The 21,563-nt window shown below is 43.6% G+C and overlaps 1 protein-coding gene across 1 annotated transcript; it reads left to right on the forward strand.

The window, feature by feature from the left end:
• Positions 1-2,274: 2,274 nt before the first annotated feature.
• RPS29 (ribosomal protein S29) lies at positions 2,275-4,006 on the forward strand. The gene is made up of 3 exons (XM_058540636.1): positions 2,275-2,422; positions 2,638-2,737; positions 3,905-4,006. The coding sequence occupies exons 1-3, from the start codon at positions 2,361-2,363 to the stop codon at positions 3,911-3,913; spliced, it is 171 nt and encodes a 56-aa protein (XP_058396619.1). The 5' UTR covers positions 2,275-2,360; the 3' UTR covers positions 3,914-4,006.
• Positions 4,007-21,563: the final 17,557 nt, after the last annotated feature.

The raw sequence follows: 21,563 nt of genomic DNA on the forward strand, positions 1-21,563 counted from the left end.
AAGTTGTTTCTTTTCCTTTTGTATGTTAAGGAGATGTAACCACCAACCATCCTGAAACTGACAAGCCTCACCACAAGAGCTATGCACACGACCTTTGCCTTATTTTTAACACAAAGATCTCTCCAGGAGGAGCTTAGGCCTTATTACGTGGAAGCATGTTCTCCAACTGAGCCTGTGCAAGCAAATTCCTGCCTCTTCCTTTTGAATATTCATTCCCCAAGCAAAATAAAAGTTCCTGCTTCCCTTTGTTCCAGGATGCCATGACTTTGGAAATGATTCCTAATGGCCTCCTATTTGCTGCAAATACACTTTACTTTGTGAGACAACTTCCACTGGTGTAGAGTCTTATTTAACTCACCAGGAGGCGAGCCCACTTGGTTCCATAACAGTTACACAAGGCTGTTCACCTTCCCCAAACCTTTTCCAATTCCAATGTTTGGCTCAAATTCTTCCTCTCACTAGGCATCCCTCTCCTGTAGAAAGCCCACTCTTTATAAAGTTTACCTCAAAGGCCCCTTAAATGTACCTCAAGCTGGAATTAATTTCTTTTTTTTTTTTACTCCCCCCCTCTTTTTCTCCCCAAAGCTCCAGTAGATAGTTGTACGTCATAGTTGCACATCCTTCTAGTTGCTGTATGTGGGATGGCCTCAGCATGGCCTGACAAGCAGTGCGTCTTGGGGCGCTGGGATCCGAACCCCGGCTGCCAGGAGCAGAGTGCGCACACTTAACTGCTAAGCCACAGGGCCAGCCCCCTGGAATTAATTTTTCTGTTTGCTCCCCTTGAACTCCATGAGCCCATCCATCACTGAACACAGAATGTTCTGCTTACTTAGTTGCATACGTGTCATTGAAAAGCCGAAAAAGTTGAAACTGGAGGGAAGGGCTACTTTGAGATAAGCCGGTTTTCCTCACCGTGCTTGCAAGCTTTAAAGGCAAAAATCTAGTCATATCTGGTCTTTTAATCTCTGACCTGCCCCCTTCCTTCATCATGTAACAAAGTCCCTAATTTAATGATTGGCAGGGGCACCCCACTAGAATCCTGAAGTACCGTACATGCAGAAGTGTTGTATTTCAGTTCTGATGTGAGAGTTCACATGTAAAAGTTTCCTGGATCATTGCACCTTGTGGTACATTTCATAGGTAAAGCTTTGATTTCAGATCCATGTATGTTCTAGGTTTATCTACAGGCATTATAAACGACCACGTGGACTTTAGACATCTTTCAGCAGATGATCAGATGGCATTTGGTTTTCACTAGTTGTTTCGTCACCAAATCATCTGGTCAAGCAACATACATTGCACATTGCCTCTTTCCTCACTTTAAACTCCACCAACTACATTTAAATATCAAACACACTAAGCCTCGCATCATTTTTCTGGAGTGGTGTGGGTGTATTTCTAGGAGTGTGTCAATAAAAGAAAAAAACAAGTTTGAAAACGTATTCTGTTTGAGGAAACAGAAACTCCTACCGTTGACTCGTAGTTATTACAGCTGATTTTTGTTATTTTGTAACTTTATCCCGGTAGGTGTCAGTGCTGAGTTTAGGCAAAATCCTTTTCTCAAATGTAAAATTTTAATTAAAAGAACGTAAAACACTGAGGCGACGAAAAAATGATAGGATCAGAAGATCCTTTGTTTCCTTCCTGAGGGTCCAAAAGAGACGGGGTCTCGCTATGTTGCCCAGGCTGGAGTGCAGTGGCTATTCACAGGCGCGATCCCACTACTGATCAGCACGGGAGTTTTGACCTGCTCCGTTTCCGACCTGGGCCGGTTCACCCCTCCTTAGGCAACCTGGTGGTCCCCCGCTCCCGGGAGGTCACCATATTGATGCCGAACTTAGTGCGGACACCCGATCGGCATAGCGCACGGCAGCCCAGAACTCCTGGGCTCAAGCGATCCTCCTGCCTCAGCCTCCCGAGTAGCTGGGACTACAGGCGCGCGCCACCGCGCCCGGCGCTCGGGGGGCGGCGCACGGCCGCTCTAGAGGCTGCGGCGCTTGACGTCACCGGGGGCGGGGCGGCGGGGCGGGGCTGTCGCGGGCAGAGGCACGCCCAGCGCGGGGCGGTCTGGAGGCGGAGGCTCGATGGCGTCATCAGGGCGGGGCGAGGGCGGGGCTGTCGCGGGGAGAGGCGCGCCCAGCGCGGGGCGGTCTAGAGGCCGAGGCGCGCTGACGTCATCAGCGGCGCCGGCCTGGAGCGTTTCCAAGACTTCGCTCGGGTCACTCGCGCGAACCAGCGTAGCCACTGTGCGCACGCGTCACTTGTCAGCACTGCATTCTGGGTAAAGTGTTCCCAAAATGTGAAGAGCGCATGCGGGCGCCAGCCTCTTCCTTTCGCCTGGTTGCCTCCGAGAAAGCAAGATGGGTCATCAGCAGCTCTACTGGAGCCATCCGAGGAAATTCGGCCAGGGTTCTCGTTCTTGGTGAGGAACGGAATGTGGTTGTGGTGAGGGCTGCTCTGGGGCGCGACGCTGCTTGAAATCTGCGCAGAGGAGCCCGGGCGGCGCGGGGCGCGGTGGCGCGGTGCCTGCCGCCATCGCAGGCCTCTGTGGGGTCCGCGGGCGGCGGGGCGGGCGGCGGCCCCGGGCGCGGATCCTGTGGCTCGTGCGGCGCGCGGTAACGCCGTCTCCCCTCACAGCCGCGTCTGCTCGAACCGGCACGGCCTGATCCGGAAATACGGCCTCAACATGTGCCGCCAGTGCTTCCGCCAGTACGCCAAGGACATCGGCTTCGTGAAGGTGCGGGCCCGGGGGCGGGGGGCGGTGCGGGCCCCGGCTCGGTGCGCGCCGTCGGGCTAACGGGGGGCCTGGGAGCAGTGCTTCCGACGCCTTCGTGCTCGCCTCTGCCCGTTCCAGGTGCCGTGTACATGTTGGGTAAAAACGCTCAAGTGTTAGGTGTCTTCAAGCGTATCTAGACGTTTTCAGCAAAGAACGTGTGTTGCCCACCGCCCTGGAATGTTGGGTGGCTGGATGTACTGGGGTGTACTGGAATGAGCTTGAGGTCTGGGGCCGGATAGACCTTGGCAGGATGCAGCCCGAGGTCTGCCGTTTCGTAGTCCTCTGACTTGGGTCAGGTCGCTTGAAGCTCAGCTGCCTGTGAAAACACGCCAGGGGGGTTGCAAAAATTAGCTAGATAGTGTATACGAAGCTTTCTTGGCTCTTAAAAATCACTTAAATGCTAGAATTTTTTTTAAGGTGAAAACGAATTTTTACTGCTTTAATGGCTCTTTGAGATACAGTCATTGCCCTTATAGTTCATAATTACATTGAGTAGAACTACTTGTTAAAAAATAAATCTTTGATGTATTATAGTGGATAAAAATTGTTAATGTGAGATCTCTGTGGCAGAGAAAAAGTATCTTAAGCTTAGACTTTCATCTTTGACTGAGGACTTAACGAGTGTGCGTGATGTTACGATGTGGAAGTTCAGTAGCTTCTTGGTAGGTGGTATATCACAGAGGAGAGAAGGGACTTGGCCCACTAGGCAGCTTTGTGCCCCCAGTTTCTGAGGTTAAGCTTAAGTGAGTTAATTTATCAATGATTTCTAGAGTAGTGTCCAGCACACTTAGTACCAAAATATTAGCTGTGTAATTGCTTGCTTAATAACCATGTTGAGCTGTTGGTAAAGATCATTTTATGTAGTAGTGTTTTTCTAGTGGGAAATTCTGTGGGAGAAGTGAGAATACCAAAGTTCATGGGCTAAAATATAATTGTTGTGGTGTGTGGAGCAGCTTGTAGTTAGGCATTCGGTAAATATTTAAGCTATTTAGCTCTTGATAGCTAGTGTGGGTGGGTCACATTTCCAGTTTACACCTGATTCTTCTATAATAAACCAGTTTTGTGAGAATAAAATGGATATTGAAAGCATTTTGAATTAATTTTCTATCTTTTTTTTTTTCTTTTCAGTTGGACTGAGTGACTTTCCTTGAATGGGTCATCCAAGACATCTACCCACAGCAGAAACAATGCTAGTTGTTTGTACATAAAATAAAAAAAATACTTCAATTATGAGTGTTGTAATGTGAATGGAATATTCAGTTGATTATAGAAATCTCTTCTTTAAAACTTGCTGTTACTTTCTCAATGAATTTATCTTCAAATGTGTGGCTTATTTTTTCTCACTTATGTCAGAGTATTCATGCTGAACTCTGATAAATGACGGTTTTGTTCTTACACTGTAAAAAAGCATTTTTTGTTATGTAAAATGCCTGCTCTGTGTAGGAGCATCCAGCATATAACCTGAGACAGACTGTCTTATGAGTAATTGACTCACTACAGGGAGCTGGGGCAGTGGAAGTAAGACTGTTGAAAATGACGTTGAGAAAGAAGGTTATCACTAAAACCTGCTCTGGGCACTTGCCCAGAGGTGGCAGTCCAAGCTTTTGGGAAAATTCACAGATAAAGCTTGTAAACTTATCAAATACTTGTATGTGGAAGGGAGCAGTGACTAAAGGTTCACTGGGTCTTGTGAGCAGAATGGATTTTAGTGGGGCGAGGGTGGAAGCCAGGGAACAAGTCTGTCAGAACAGGTTAGGAAGTGATGTTGGCTGGGATGAGGATAGAAGGGATTGGTTGAGGTAGTTGGGAACAGTGGTGGGTACAGTGTCATCCAACAGGAGGGAAAGTGGTGGGAAGCTGGAGTGGAAAAAGCCTCTTAACTGGTTGTGGTTAAATTATCTGCAAGTTTTTCAAAAACGTGGCTGAACACTTCGTGTACTTCCTAGGGTCTTAGAAGGAACTCAGAAGTTAGGGACACTGAAGCTTGTTTCATGAGCTTCTTGGTAAATCTTCCTGCTCCTAACCCTGAGTCCCAGGAGTATGTGATGATAAACTGCAGTTGCTGTGCAAGTGTCTTGAGGGAAGAACCAGGTTTCAAACAGGGTAAGGTGGAAAGAAGAGGCTGAGGACATAGGAAGGTGTCTGGAGTGGAGCTGGTGAGGTTGGGTGAGAACCTGTGTCAACTGAGCAAATGTACGGGTTTGTGAGGTAGAGGAAAAAGAGGCTTACACATCTAGTGATTTAGGTAGGTGAGGAGATGAGACGTGTTTGATTTGGTTATGAGAGTTGATGAGCTGGGCTCTGGTCTAGTGGGATGGCCTTGTGTAAATGCTTGTGTAAGAGTTGTGCATTGCCTGAGGAAACACTCCCCAGCCAGTCCTGGCCCTGTGTAGTAGTGGTAGCAGGTGCGAGGGCTGGTGTGGGTAGGTGGTATGGCTTCTCCATTAGGGGTTGAAGGACTTAGTGCTAAAGATTCTGTTTTAAAATGTATGTGCCAGATGTTATGTAAAGTGCCTTATGTGCATTATCTTTTTGAAGTCTCAGAATACTCTTCTATAGATATTATCCTCATTACCTAGCTGAGAAGACTGAGGTTTAAAGATTAAATAATTTCCCCCAAGTCTCCCCAGGTTAGAAAGGGCTCAGAACTGTACTGGAGCTGGAGTCTGTCTGACATCAATGCTAATGCTCTCAATACCCACGACACACTTGCTGTAAGGTTGAACGCCTGCACCTCTGGTCCCCAAAGGTCTATTACATGAAGGCAGGAACGGTTATTTTGGTATTTACCACAGCACATAGCAGGATGCCTTGTGTATTAATAGTAGGTCCTCGATTGCTGGGTTGAATTAAATTACCCAGTAAAAGCTCAACGGTGTTGATGGCAAAATATGATAGATCCTACAAGAGAGGTCCAAGCAACCATTGGAGCATAAAGGATATATTCTTAGCTTGGGTCCCTTGATTTATAAAATTAGGGTTGAGTGAGATCGGTCACAGGACCTGTCAAGGGTTTTATTTAACTCGTTAAAGAAACCAGTAAGATGTTTCATCCTGTTCAAAGGAGAATGCAAAGCATCACACTTAATAGATGAATCCAGGATGTTGAGATGAATTGACAACTGTAAAACGGGCTTTTTCCGCAGAGAGTGAAGTCAGTTACCCACCAGACAGAATTTGATACTTGTCTGTGGACAAGTACCATTTATGTACAATTTTCAGAGTTGTGCTGCGGCTCAGACGTTGAGTCCCTCACCCCAAGATTGTGCTAGACAAAGCTTTAATTTCTACGTGACAAGATTTTCACATATTGAGGTATGAGGTAGCCATTCTGGCTTGAACTAAGGAAGCCTGACTTATGGCATATCAAACATTGTACATCTGCTTTAACCATTAAAGAATGCATTAAACATCTCAAAGTAAAAGGATGGGCTCTTTTAAGATAAGAATGTATACCTCCCCTCTTATGCCCACCAGTATCGGTAATGCCCACCTGTACTAGCACTCCTGAAGGTAGGTTGACCTAATTTGCAACTGAATACCTCTTTGAAACTTTGATGAATATGTATCCTGGGCATGTTCTTTGTTCTGAAAAGGTATAAAGCTGTACTGAAAACCATGCTCAAGTAAAACTCACCTTACCTCTCTTATCTATAGAATGGTTATTGGTTATTTTGATTTGACACATGAAAGACACCCAGTAATTTTTTGGTCCATTTTGAAGTCTCACAATTTTTCTCCACAGATTTCTAGGCTTTTACCTATAATTGGTAAGACTTTTGAGTGCATGGTATGTGGCAGGCACTGTTGTTAGTGCTTTACTTGAATTAACTAACACAACAACTCTGTGAGGTGTAATCCTCATTTTCCAAGTGAGGCAACTGAGGCACAAAGGAGAAGTAACTCCCAAGATGGCCAGGTCAGGAAGCGAGACTCAAACCAGAGCTCCTGCTCTTATCGCTGAGCTGTAAATATCCAACAGTTAGGGAACGCTTTGGTAAATACCGGTAATCTACAAAATATCCTGGAGAAATAATTTTCAATAAAAGGTGGAAAATTGTAATTTCACTGTGTTAAAAAAATGCACAAGAAATCCCAGAAGGCAACATGCCAGTATGTGGGCAGTGATCGCCTTTGGTGGTAGAATTAGAGATGAATTAGAATTAGAGATGATTGCCTTGGAGCAGTCAGGGTAAGATTTCTGTAGAGGTGGGGTACCCCGTGACTGGTATATAGTGCGGCAGGTACCAGTACTGCTAACTGGCCTCTCCCCAAGCAGCTCATTCTGTTTTTAGATTGCTCTGATAGCGAGTTCTTTCTTAGTGTCTACGATTTCCTTCCACTGATCACCCATTGATACTAATTCCGTGTGGTCCTGTACAAAACAAGTCTAATCTATTTTCTGCAAGAAAAAAGGTTAAATGTTTAGGCATGAGAGCTCATGGTTCTCTCAGAAGCTTCTGATTTCAGGCTAACCATTCTGGATTATTCAACTATTCCTTGTAGGACATGATTTAGAGCCACCTTTGGTGTTGTCTGAATTAATTCCACTCCATCTAGATCCTGACGGTGCCTCACACAGCATGCTTCACAGCGCAGGCATGCAGTAAAAACCTGTTGGATTTGGTAATGACTTTAATTTGGGTCTCTCTTTATGGGCCATCTTTTACCATTACAGAAAGACCAGAGACCCTGGCCTTGGACAATTGTCTATGTGGCTAATGCCCCCAACAGTTTTAAAGCAGCCAGCTCTGCATAACCTCTGCCTAGGACGTATTTCTTGTTTGTGCCTTAGAGATTTGGGCTTCTGCGTAGGCAGGGCAAAGCTCTTCAAGTGGTATGATCAAGGAGGGTGTAACAGGGTGTTTGAATTTCGGCGATATCCACAAAAGTCGAAAAAAGGAAACAGGAAGAGAAGGCTGAGCCACCAGATGTTTCTCAAGGATTAATCTAGAAAATGAAAGGCTGTTTGTTGATATCACTGAGTGTGTGTGTGTGTAGGCATCAAAACTATATGAGAGCTAAAAATTAGACTAGATTGGGATCTGACTAGTTCCAGGTGTCCTGTCTTTCGGGGCCTTAAAAGAATTGAGATTGGAAGTGACAAGCTTAATCCAGATGGGCTAATTATTTAATGTCTCAACTTGAAGTCATTTGGTTAATTAGAAAATAATTTAAAGAAGCCAGGACTGGCTTTCTTTGTTTGCTGAAAATCTTTTTGTTAAATTCAGTCCATTACGTAAGTCAGTCGTGCCCACTTCCTTGAGCTGATTGCACACTGGACCTTCTGACTCCTATAAACGAATGCTGGATTCTGACGTGTCTCGAAGGCCCGTAGAACCACAATGCCCTCCATTCCCTTGTCACCCCACCCTCTCATTGTTCCTATTAGTCCTCTTATCCCCTGGACACGTTTCTGTTTGCTTAGAATAGGATCTCTGCCTGCCTGTATAATTTGAGAACCACTGCTCTTGGGGTGTGGACTTCAAGTGGGCCCCATCCCAAGAGTCGGAAGGACACATTTCAGGAAGCTGTGCTCTGGGCCAAAATGACCAACATTCCTCTCACCTTTGGATGTATACCATGGTCGCTTTCCTGGACTCCTGTCTTCAAGGCCTCCCATTTCTCTGTGGGTGACTCCTCCTGACCACTGCTTTTGATTCTTTGGTCAGCTCACTTGGTCAGCCCAGCAGGCTGCCACTCAGCTGTTTCATTGTAAAACCTTTATTAATTCAGACAACCTTAAAATATTAATGTAACAGCAGTAACGAGTAAGAAAGGGAGTGAATTTCCAATGACAGAGACTGTGAGGAGGGTTGCTGAGGTCTGGAAGGAAGGGAGGAGAGTGGAGAAGTATCTGGAGAGGTGGGGAGGGAGAGGCTGCTGTTAAGAGAAAAGTCATGCCTTCTTTCTGCCTGTTTATTACAGTGGTTCCGGGACCAGTAGTGCAGGATCCCACCGGCCTCTCTGAACACATTTTAGGACAGGTCCACTTGCAGGAGCTGGCTGTGTGGCTTCTTGCTGTATAGGATCATTGCAGATGTGTGTATGGTTTCAGGTGTCGCAGCAGTGAAAGGAAGGAACAGCTTTATTCGTAAAGTTGTAAGAGTGTAAGTACCGGGGGCCTCATGCACATTATACAACCTGGTAATAATAGTGCTGACTGTGGAAGCAGCTCCCCGTGTGGACGAGCTGAGCCACCATCACCAAACACCCAGCATCAACCGCAGGTGCTAGAAAAATCAGTAAGCCTTTACCCAGGGGACGAAAGATGTGTAGGTTACTAAAACAACAAACAGTGGCCCATAAAGAATAATGCCTCATTATATTAATGCTAACGGAGGTTTTGTTCTATTTCCTAAATAATAAAAAGACTGCGTATTAAAGGGCTGGTTGACGGAGGGATAAACATTCACGGCAGCACAGATAATTCAAGAAAAGCACAAAATCAGAAGAAATGGAGCCTGGTTCTTGGCAATCTGGTTGGCTGAATTTCGCAGACTGAGTCTGGTTTCCCTGGCGTTCTCTCTTCAATACCCACAGATCCCACTTGATGGTGGCACTTGTGCCTCTGTCTTCCTCTGATGCTGGTGAACCCTTGTTACCATTCGTGAAGATGACGTGTGGACATCCAGCACGGATGAGGTATTCAGTCAGTCACAGCAGGATAGGGTTTGTGAACATGAGTTCATATTGGGAACTTTGTGGGCAGGTAATCTCCGTAAGCACAATTTCCTTTAAAGTTTTCTCTGTGTTTAGGAGTCTTCATTATCTGATTTCTGAGTATTCTAGCTTCTTTATTACCAAGGGAGCAAATCAAGGCGATGACTGCTCCTCGTTGGGGTCTTTCGTTGTAGGTTTTCTAAATAAACTTTTCCCTTGTTAATGACTTTAATTTGTTCCTGAAACCCTGCCACTAAGTTAAAAGCTGTTAAATGAAAAAAATTCCGTTAATTTTATTGGGAAAAAATGATGATGTGTTCCATTGCACCACAAGATATTCAATTTTCACAGAAAAATATGCCAATTAAACAGCGAAAAAAAAGCTTGTAAAAGTAATAATTTGAAAGTATTCTGACACCAACTGAAGTTCTGACATTCAGTTCTGGCACAGACCCTGCACGTTAAAGGGCGCAGCCCATGACGAGGCTGCCCTTGCTTCAGACACTAGCGCACCTGGGGAGTCCTCAGGCGCCCTGCAGGATAATGTTGACTTCCTACCTCTCAGCGCAGTGCTGTGTGGGGAAAGGAGACAACGTCTGTAAAATTTCTTGAGAGAAACTGGTCCGTGAGTGGAAAGCAGAGCCTCTGGCGCTAGGTTTTGAGGCCTCACCTAGCCTCACTGCTCCATGTGGATGCCTGAGCCAAGAGCAGAGTCCTCGGGCCTGCCTGGAGTTAGACGGTAATATGATTCCTCTGCTTTTGGGCATGACTGAAGCTAAACCCTCCCAGGAGATGAGGGGGAGAGAGGGAGATGGAGAGAGGTGGAGACAGAGGAGTCAGGAGGTACAATTCCTGAGGCTCATTTTGTGAGAGCCTGTAAAGTAGGATAGATCGCATCTACTCCAGCTGTGGCAACCTTGAGGCAAGAATATTCCTCAAAATCTCTCCTTGCTTGGTATTAGAGGTTCAATTTCTCTTTCTTTCTTTTTTTTTTTTATGAGGGAGATCAGCCCTGAGCTAACGTCCGTGCTAATCCTCCTCTTTTTGCTGAGGAAGACCGGCTCTGAGCTAACATCTATTGCCAATCCTCCTTTTTTTTTTTTTTCTTTCCCAAAGCCCCAGTAGATAGTTGTACGTCATAGTTGCACATCCTTCTAGTTGCTGTATGTGGGACGCGGCCTCAGCATGGCCGGAGAAGCGGTGTGTCGGTGCACGCCCAGGATCTGAACTCGGGCTGCCAGTAGCGGAGCGCGTGCACTTAACCGCTAAGCCACGGGGCCGGCCCTCAACTTCTCTTTCTTTGACCTATATTTACATGGAGAATAGCTGGTTTACACTGTTATCTAATCACCCAAAATAATCCTTACTCTTCTAGTGAAAAATTCCCACTCCTTCATTTAAATACACTAAATTGGATAGTTGTTTTCATAATACAATGTCAGTGAAACGTGGGTCGTTCTAGAAGACAATAACCTCATGTATAAAATAAGCATAATGATTGTATCTGGCTCACTGAAGTGTTGCATGTATCAAATGAGTTAATGTGTACAGATGCACACACAGTTGACTGTGGATGGTGCAGGGCCTCGATGCGAGACTCATCCTCCAGGCGTCTGAGGGCGCGAGAGGAGGCTGGACACACTGGGAGCATGCGTCCCACTTTTGTTGCTCTGTCAAATAGTCACCCAGAGTTGGACTGACCACGGCTGCAGGCGCCTGAAGAGTGCATCGGCCCTCTGGGCACTACAGTTCCAGGGGGCACAACCTCAGAGCGCTCCAGAGTGAGGGCCTTGGGCGTCCGAAGGGGCCACGCTTTTTCTGGAGAGCAGTGTTCCACTTTCATTGCTGCTGTCCTGGTCCAGTGGTCCCTGCGCCATGCAGGCTCCTGATCCAGGAGGAGGCTGCAAATAGAGGCATGCAGCGCTCCTTAGACTAAGACACCGGGACGGTGGACCGCTCAGTCTCAGGACAGCACCCTGAGGGAAAACAAACGTGAAAGAAACCAAACTGTCAAGGGGTCAGAGCTGAAAACATGATTTATGGAGAGAACTATTTTTTTTTTTTTTTTTTTTTTGTGAGGAGATCAGCCCTGAGCTAACATCTGCCAATCCTCCTCTTTTTTTCCAGAGGAAGACTGGCCCTGGGCTAACATCTGTGCCCATCTTCCTCCACTTTATTTGGGACGCCGCCACAGCATGGCTCGTCAAGCAGTGCGTCGGTGCACGCCCAGGATCCAAACCGGCGAACCCCGGACCACCGCAGCAGAGTGCACGCACTTAACCGCTTGCGCCACCGGGCTGGCCCCTGGAGAGAACTATTGACAAGAATACTGTGTGTGTGTTTGTCATGTATTACCTTTTGTTGACATTTATCCTTCTAATTCATTCTAAACTTCTTTTTTAAAAAAGTCGAGATAGGGCCAGCCATGGTGGCCTAGTGGTTAAGATCAGTGTGCTCTGCTTTGGCAGCCCAGGTTTGGTTCCAGTGCATGGACCTACACCAATTGCCTATCAGTGCCCATTGCTGTGGCGGCAGCTCACATACAAAATAGAGGAAGACTGGCAACAGATGTTAGCTCAGGGTGAATCTTCCTCAGCAGAAAAAAAAAAAGAAAAAATTGAGATAAAATTGACATAATACTGTGTAAGTTTGAGGTGTACAGTGTGTTGGTTGATACATTTATGTATTGCAATGTGTGTACCACCATAGTGTCAGCTAACACCGCCAGCACTTCACATAATTATCATTTCATTTTGTGGTGAGAACGTTTAAGATCTAGTCTCTTAGCAACTTTCAAGTATATAATACTGTATTGTTGACTATAATTACAAGGCTGTGCATTAGATCCCCAGTCTTATTCATCTCCTAACTGGAGGTTTGTACCCTTTGACCAACATCTCCCCAGTTCCCCTATCCTCCAGCCCCTGGTAACCGTCATGCTACTCTCTGTTTCTACAAGCTCCTTTTTAAAAAATTTCCCCATATAAGTGATATCATACAGTATTTGTCTTTCTCTGTCTGACTTATCTCCTTAGCATAATGCCCTGCAAGTCCATCCATGTTGTCACAAATGGCAAGATTTCCTTCTTTCTCATAGCTGAATAATATTCCATTCCACATCTTGTTTATTTATTCATCTGTTGACAGACCCTTGGGTTGTTTCCATATTTTGACTATTGTGAATAATGCTGCAAAACATGGGCATTCAGATATCTTTTTGATATCCTTTTTTCATTTTCTTTGGCTATATATCCAGAAGTGGGATAGTTGGATCATATGATAGTTCTATTTTAATTTTTCAGGAATCTACATATTGTTTTCCATGGTGGCTGAACCATTTACATCCCCACCAACAGTGCACAAGCGTTCCTTTTTCTCCACATCCTTGCCAACACTTGTCATCTTGTCTTTGATGATAGCCATTCTAACAAGTGTGAGGTGATATCTCATTGTGGTTTTGATTTGCATTTCCTTGATGGTTAGTGATGTTGAGCATCTTTTCATGTACCTGTTGGCCATTTGTATGTCTTCTTTGGAAAAATGTCGATTCAGTTCTTCTGCCCATTTTTTAATTGGATTTTTTGTGTTTTTGGTATTGAGTTGTATGAGTTCTTTATACATTTTAGGTATTAATCACTTATCAGATATATGTGGTTTGCAAATATTTTCTCCCATTCTCTCTTTTCTTTTTGTTGATGGTTTCCTTTGCTGTGCAGAAGCTTTTTAGTTTGATGTAGTCCCACTTATGGATGTTTGCTTTTGTTGCTTATGCTTTTGGTGTCAAATTCAAAAAATTATTGCCAAGATCAATTCAAGGAGTTTCCTCCTTTGTTTTCCCATGGGAATTTTACCGTTTCAAGTCTTTTTTTAAGACTTTAATTCATTTTGAGTTAATTTTTGTGAGTAGTCTAAGATAGAAGTCCAATTTCATTTTTCTGTGTGTTATCCAGTTTTCCCAACACCATTTATTGAAGAGACTGTCCTTTCCCCATTGAGTATTCTTGGCTCTTTGTCAAATATTAGTTGACTGTATATGCAAGAGTTTATTTCTGGGCTCTTGATTCTGTTCCATTGATCTATGTGTCTATTTTTATGCCAGTACCATACTGTTTTGATTCCTATAGCTTTGTAATATAGTTTGAAATCAGGGAATATGATGCCTCCAGCTTTGTTCTTTTTCAAGATTGCTTTGGCTGTTTGGGGTCTTTTGTGGTTCCATACAAATTTTAGGATTGTTTGTTCTATTTCTGTGAAAAATGCCCTTGGAACTCTGATAGGGACTGCGTTGAATCTATAGATCACTTTGGATATTATTGACATTTTAACAATATTAATTCTTCCAATCTGTGAGCATGGATGGAATATCTTTCCATTTATTTGTATCTTCTTCAGTTTCTTTCATCAAAGTCTTATAGTTTTCAGTGTACAATCTTTTTCTTCCATGGTTAAATTTATACCTAAGTATTTTATTTTATTAAAGCTATTGTAAATGAGATTGTTTTCTTAATTTTTTTCAGATATTTCATTTTTTTTTTTTTTTTGTGAGGAAGATCAGCCCTGAGCTAACATCCATGCCAATCCTCCTCTTTTTGCTGAGGAAGACCGGCTCTGAGCTAACACCTATTGCCAATCCTCCTCCTTTTATTCCCCTTTTCTCCCCAAAGCCCCAGTAGATAGTTGTACATCTTAGTTGCACATCCCTCTAGTTGCTGTGTGTGGGATGCCGCCTTAGCATGGCTGGACAAGCAGTGCGTTGGTGTGCACCTGGGATCCGAAGCTGGGCCACCACTAGCGGAGTGTGCGCACTTAACTGCTAAGCTGTGGGGCCGGCCCCCAGATATTTCACTTTTAATGTGTAGAAACAATGGATTTTTGTATGTTGATTTTGTATCCTGTAACTTTACTGAATTCATTTTTTAGTTCTAACAGTTTTTTTGTGGAGTCTAGGGTTTTCTATATATAATATCCTGTCACCTGCAAACAGAGACAATTTTACTTCTTCCTTTCTGATTTGGATGCCTTTTATTTATTTTTTACCTAATTGCTCTGGCTAGGACTTCCAGTACTATATTGAATAGAAGTGGGGAGAGTACACACACTTGTCTTGTTCCTGATCCTAGAGAAAAGCTTTCAGTTTTTCACCATTGAGTATGATAGCTGTAGACTTGTCATATATGGCCTTTATTATGAGGTAAGCTTACTTGAGGTATGTTCCTTCTATACCTAACTTGCTGAGAATTTTTACCATGAAAGCATGTTGAATTTTGTCAAATGATTTTTCTGCATCTATTGAGATGATCATATAACTTTTATCCTACATTTTGTTAATGTGGTGATTGATTTGCTTATATTGAACCATCCTTGCATCCTTGGAATAAATCCCACTTTATCATGGTCCCCCATGATCCTTTTAATGTACTGTTGAATTTGGTCTGCTAGTATGTTGTTGAGGATTTTTGCATCTAAGTTTACCAGGGATATTGGCCTGTAGTTTTCTTTTCTTGTAGTGTCCTTATTTGACTTTGGTATGAGAGTAATGCTGGCTTCATAAAATGTGTTTGGAAGTGTTCCCTCCTCTTCAATTTTTTGGAAGAGTTTGAGAAGGATTGGCATTAATTCTTCTTTAAATTTTCCTAGATATCATCTGTGAAGCCATCTGGTCCTGGGCTTTTCTTTGTTGGGAGGTTTTTGATCACTGCTTCAATCTCTTTGCTCATTGTTGGTCTGTTCATATTTTCTATTTCTTCATGACTCAGTCTTGATAAGTTATATGTTTCTAGGAACTTATCCATTTCTTCGAGGTTATCAGTTTGTTGTATATAATTGTTCATAGCAGTCTCTCATGATCCTTTGTATTTCTGTGGTATCAGTTGTAATATCTCCTCTTTCATTTCTAATTTTATTTATTTGAGCCTTCTCTCTTTTTTTCTTAGTTGGTCTAACTAAAAATTTGTCAATTTTGTTTATCTTTGGAAAAGACCAGCTCTTAGTTTTGTTGATCTTTCTATTGTTTTTCTGGTCTCTATTTCATTCATTTGTACTCTGATCTTTGTTATTCTCTTCCTTCTGCTAACTTTGGGCTTAGTTTGTTCTTCTTTTCTAGTTCCTGGAGATATAAAGTTAGGTTGTTTATTTGAGATTTTTCTTTTTCTTTGATGTAGTTGTTTATCACTAATAACTTCCCTCTTAGAACTGGTTTTGCAGCACCCCATAGGCTTTGGTATGTTATGTTTTAATTTTTGTTTGTTTCAAGATATTTTTTGATTTCTTTTTTGACCCACTGGTTTTCAGGAGTGTGTTGTTTAATTTCCGCATAGTTGTGAATTTTCCAGCTTTCCTCTTGTTATTGATTTCTAATGTCACACCATTGTGGTTGGAAAACATGCTTGATATTTAATCTTCTTAAATTTATTAAGAGTTGTTGTGCAGCCTAACATATGATCTATCCTGGAGAATGTTCCGTGTGTATTCTCCTGCTGTTGAATGGAATGTTTTGTATATATCTGTTAGGTTCATTTGGTCTAAAGTGTGGTTTAAGTCCAATGTTTCCTTGTTGATTTTCTGTCTGGATGATCTATCCATTGTTGACAGTGGAGTATTGAAGTCCCCTACTATTGTTGTATTGTTGTCTATTTCTCCCTTCAGATCTGTTAGTATTTGCTTAATATATTTTGGTTCTCCGATGTTGGGTGCGTGTATATTTAAGATTGTTATATCTTCTTGGTAAATTGACCCCTTTATCATTATATAATGACTTGCGTATCTCTCTCTCTCATTTTTTAATTAGAAAATGAATTTATTTAAATATAAGGCCGGCCCCCTGGCTTAGTGGTTAAGTGCGTGCGCTCCGCTACTGGCGGCCCGGGTTCGGATCCCGGGCGCGCACTGACGCACTGCTTCTCTGGCCATGCTGAGGCCACGTCCAACATACAGCAACTAGAAGAATGTGCAGCTATGACATACAACTATCTACTGGGGCTTTGGGGGAAAAATAAATAAATAAAATTATAAAAAAATAAAAAAATAAAAAAAATAAATATAAGGCCAGAGAATCTGAATCTACAGATAGGAAAATGTCTTACATCACTGTAGGGGAGGGGGCTTCTTTAGCGAGAATACTTCTGCTGCCACTGATGCTCAGAACTAGATGCCAGAAATTCCACTGCCGCCACTCCCAAAGGACCCAGTGATGGTGGGGTGGAGGATGCAGTGAGGATGAGTGTTAGGGTTAGAGAGTCCCGGCTTCAAACCTCTAGTCCTGTAGTTAATCCAGTGAAGGGAAGATGTGCTCATGCATTCACTCATTTATTCCACAAATATTTATGGACTGTCTCCTTTATGCCAGAACTGTGCTAAGTGCTAGGGATAAAGTGATGAGGAAAGCTTAGGCACACAGTTCTTGCTCTCATGATGCTTAGAGTCTACTAGATAAGACAGAGCTAAAACAAATAGACACATGGGGAGAAGGACAGAGCAGGGTTTGGCTGAGGAGGGTGGGGTTGAGAAGAGAACAGAGGAGGAGGCTGAACTCTTTCAAAAGGCAGCCACAGTTCAGCCCTCTGTGAGGCCTCCTCGGGTTTCAGCATCTCAGGAGAGCACAGTGCCAGGATCTCCTAGGCCTTCGGTCGTGGTTCTTTCCCACCACAGATCTTGGCTCATTTCTCTAGGAAGTGGTTCTCCTTCCCTCTGCAGATGCCAAACGCAAAGGTATCACACTACCTGGAGCTGGTGTTAAGGATGAACCTGGTTCTCAGGGCCCTGTAGGGTCCTGGAAGGGAGGCTCTAGGCAGAAGGCAGGCACTGGGACTTGGGAGGGGGTACTGATTTCATTCTACTGGGGGCCTGTTGGTTCACACCAAGTCTAGCTTGCGGGTCAACGAGTGGTCACGTCTTCTCAATGACCTCCTCCAACAGTGCTGACCACCAGGGTGCCTAGGAGGACAAGAAGAACTGCAGAGAGAGAGCCGGTTCATATTCATGGTCCCAAGGGAGGGTTCCTCTAGGAACTTGGGGGCTGACAGAACTCTACAAATTCCAAAGCTTTTTTGTCTCTTGTCACCATTTTTGGCTTAAAGTCAACTTTGTCTGATATAAGTATAGCTACCCTTGCTCTCTTTTGGTTTCCACTTGCATGGAATATCTTTTTCCATCCCTTCACTTTGAGCCTAAGTGTGTCCTTAAAGCTGAAGTGAGTCTCTGGTAGGCAACATATAGTTGGGTCTTGTTTTTTTAATCCATTCAGCCACCCTGTGTCTTTTTGATTGGAGAATTTAATTCTTTTACATTTAGTATAATTATTGATAAGTAGAAACTTACTAATGCCATCTTAATTGTTTTCTGGCTGTCTTGTGGTTCCCTTGTTTCATCCTCTCTTGCCATCTTCCTTTGTGAATTGATGATTGTCTATAGTGATATTCTTTATTTTATTTTATTTTTTGAGGAAGATCAGCCTTGAGCTAACATCCATGCTAATCCTCCTCTTTTTGCTGAGGAAGACTGGCTCTGAGCTAACATCTATTGCCAATCCTCCTCATTTTTTTCCCCAAAGCCCCAGTATATAGTTGTATGTCATAGTTGCACATCCTTCTAGTTGCTGTATGTGGGATGCGGCCTCAGCATAGCCAGAGAAGCGGTGCGTTGGTGCACGCCTGGGATCCGAACCCGGGCCGCCAGTAGTGGAGCACGTGCACTTAACCGCTAAGGCACAGAGCTGGCCCCTATAGTGGTATTCTTTAATTCCCTTCTCTTTATCTTCTGTGAATCTACTGTAAGCTTTTGCTTTGTGGTTACCATGAGGCTTACATAAAACATCTTATAGATATAATAGTCTATTTTATGCTGATAACAACTTAGCTGTGGTCCCATACAAAAACTCTACCCTTTTAATCCCCCCTTTTATGTTTTTGGTATCACAATTACCTCTTTTTATACTGTATGTTCATTAACAAGTTATGGCAGCTGTAGTTATGTGTGATGCTCTTGTCCTTTATCCTTCGTGTGAGAGTTGAGAGGTTACTCCTCCACCATATTACAGTGTACTGTGACATACACACATGCACAGACTCACCAAGGCTGGTGGGGCTCCACTCATTTTTCTCAGCTCCTCACCCACGTAGGACTTCTATGCACCTGATTCTAGTTCTGATACTGCATCCCAGTCTGAGTTAATCCTGACTCCACAGAGGCGGGCATGGAATGTCCCAAGGCAGTGGGGAGGGAGAAGTAAGAATGAAACTCAAAAGGGACCAGAGTGTGCCTCTTTGGCATAAGGATCATTTTGAGCTGCGTACCTTGAGAAAAAGCAGACACAGGAGAAGCTCTGAAAAGAGAGCGTAAGTCTCCCTTTTATAAGGGAAATTTACATTTATAAAGGAAATTTCTGTTTGTAAAGGTGTCTCCCTTTCCCATACCAGGAAGGAGGAGAAAAACTCTTAACAACTCTCATCAGTGGAGAAGGCACTGACTTCAATCTGCATAACAGACCTTGCTAAAAAACCCTTGTTTAACATACATTTCCTGGTCACCTTCCTATAATTGACCCCCCGCCTCCCCCCAAACTGAAAAATGCCTTTTCCTCTGTCTAGCTGGAGATGGTACATAAGCCACCCAATTTTGTCCACCTCCTTGAGCCACATTTTTCTTTGTGAACTCCTGGGTGTATGTATGTAACAAAATCTGTTATTACCCCTTTTATCAGTTTGATTTGCAGGCCCCACACTGACCCTAGGAGAGTAGAGGAGTGCTTTCCCCTCCTGTGAACTCCAACAGCTCTCGCTATTTGTTCTCCCTATAGCTGGATAGGCTACGTCACACCTCGGAGGAGCTGTCTCTGCCACCTCCCCACCCCTAGTTCAAAGCATCCCTCCATCTCCCCAAGTGTTTCTCAAAATATTATCTGTGTTTTGATGTTTTTCCTTTGTAGTTCCTCCAGAGTTGATCTGGGAGCCAGTAGTCCTTCTGTGTGAATTCAGTATCTTGGTGGGAAATGGAGTCAGAGTTCTTTCTATGATGATGATGGGGTTCAGGGCAGGCCGCCCCAAGATGTGCCACTCTGGTATGCAGATTATTTCAAACTGAAGACAATGAAGGCTCAGAAGACGCAGAGAGACACTTTGACCTCCCTTCCCCCACTAATTGCCTAAAAGAATTTAAGATATCATCTTGGATAACTCTGCGTATGGATAGACTGGGAGGGCCCTTGCTAAGCCCATTCTTATCAAAGCTCTGAAAACTGAGTAAAAGTAGAAGTTATCCTTTGTAAGAGACATTTACATTTGTAAGGAAAATCTCCATTTGTAAAGGTATCTCCCTCTCTGTACCAGGAAGAAGGGGGGATGACCTTATCTCTAGAAACTCTTATCAGTGTGGAAGACAAGGACTTAAATCTGCATATTAACCTTACTCTTGTTTACTGTGCTTTTCTGGTAATCTCCCATAGCTGACTACCCCCACCCCCAATCCTCTTTTGTCTTCACCTGAAGATAGTATTTAAGATGAGAATCTCCGCCATTTTGTCAAGTTACCCAGTTTTTCCTGGGTCTCTCCCATGTATACATGTTATAAAGCTTTGTTTGATTTTCTCCTGCTCTTCAGTCTTGTGTCAATTTAATTTGTACCCCAGTCAGAGAGGACCCAGAGTGGGTAGAGGATAGTTTTCCTCCCCTGAAATGACAATCAGGTTACAATGCTCTTGGGAATACCAACAATAGGAAGTGATGCTTCGACCTTGGAGGAGACCTTAGAAATGGGGTAGGGGTGGGTCTCAAATGTAATAAAAGTGTTTTTTTTTGTATCTCTGATCACAAAGTCTTCAGGCTCAATTCTTACCCTATTTATTATTGTAAGATATTATAGTTATATGTTTTGTAAAAGAAATGTAGAAAATAATAATAATCATTTGTTGAGAGTTTAGTACCCATCTGTCTCTGCCAAAGGCCTTTAAATCCTCACAAAAGCTCTGAGAGAGAATAGCTTATTTTTCCATTTTACACACAAAGAAATTTGAGGTTCAGAGAAGCCAGGTCACTTGCCTAGAGGTAGAGTTGGGACTTGAGTTCAGGCTGTCTGACTTTGTAGGGGAGCAAAATTTGCCACCCCAAAATGTGTCTCTTTGGCATGAGGATTATTTTAAGATGATTATTTTTAACAAATAGAAAGACTCAGGAAATCTTGCTTTTTACCTCCTCTTTAACTGCCAAAAGGAATTTAAGTAAAGGCCCTGTTCCGGGAAGAAGAGCTATCATCAGAGTTATCTACAAAGAACGTGAGCTAGGTGTGGTGGATTGGAAAAACTTAGCAAGGCCTGGTTGTTCAAAGTCCTCTCTGTGTCCCATTGTCTCTGCATGGCATGACAAACATTTGTTTACCAAACATTTGCTCTTCCCATCTTCCTGTGAATTGTCTTCCTCCCCTTTGAAGCCCCAGACCCCTACATCCTTCTCCTTAGCTCAGGACTGCATATAAGCCTCAATTACCTGACTGTCTGGGAACCTCATATCTTTAGGGTTCCTGTACACATGTAATTAAATTTGATTTTCTCCTGTTAATCTGTCTCATGTCATTTTAATATTTAGACCAGCCGGTAGAACTTAGAAGGGTAGAGGAGAAATTATTCCTTCCCAACAACTTCCGAGTTTAAGGTCTTAATTACAGTGCCCTGCACAAAGCACAAAGCACAAAGGGGTGGTGGATAAACTGAGGTGTTTTTTCCCCCAGTGTTGTCTTAGTTTTAGGGATGCTCTGGATACTGTTTGGTTGTATGAATTTCCATGTCTATGCTATGAAATAGTATGTTTTTGGAATATTCTTATTTAAGGAAAAGAGAAGTAATCATTGTGCTTAGCAGTTTGTCTGTAATGTGGTGTCTGAGGTTCCTGACTGTGCTGGAGAAAGGCATGATGGATCCGAGCTGGTTTAATCAGGGGGCTGGCAGAGCAGAGGGCTCCCTGGCCCACAGGTCACCCCTTCCATGACACCCAGGCCATGTGGCTCAGACCTGAGCCTGAAGCCCTGGCCAGAGAGTGTGCTGCCCTGTCTCTCGTAGACTGAGGCTGGGGACTTCGGAGAAAAGCAAAGGGACACGTAGCTCTTTTTCCTCCTGCTGCCTGATTTCTGCTGTCTCCCA

The sequence above is a fragment of the Diceros bicornis genome, chromosome 5 (assembly GCF_020826845.1).
Source record: "Diceros bicornis minor isolate mBicDic1 chromosome 5, mDicBic1.mat.cur, whole genome shotgun sequence".
Classification (NCBI taxonomy): Eukaryota; Metazoa; Chordata; class Mammalia; order Perissodactyla; family Rhinocerotidae; genus Diceros; species Diceros bicornis.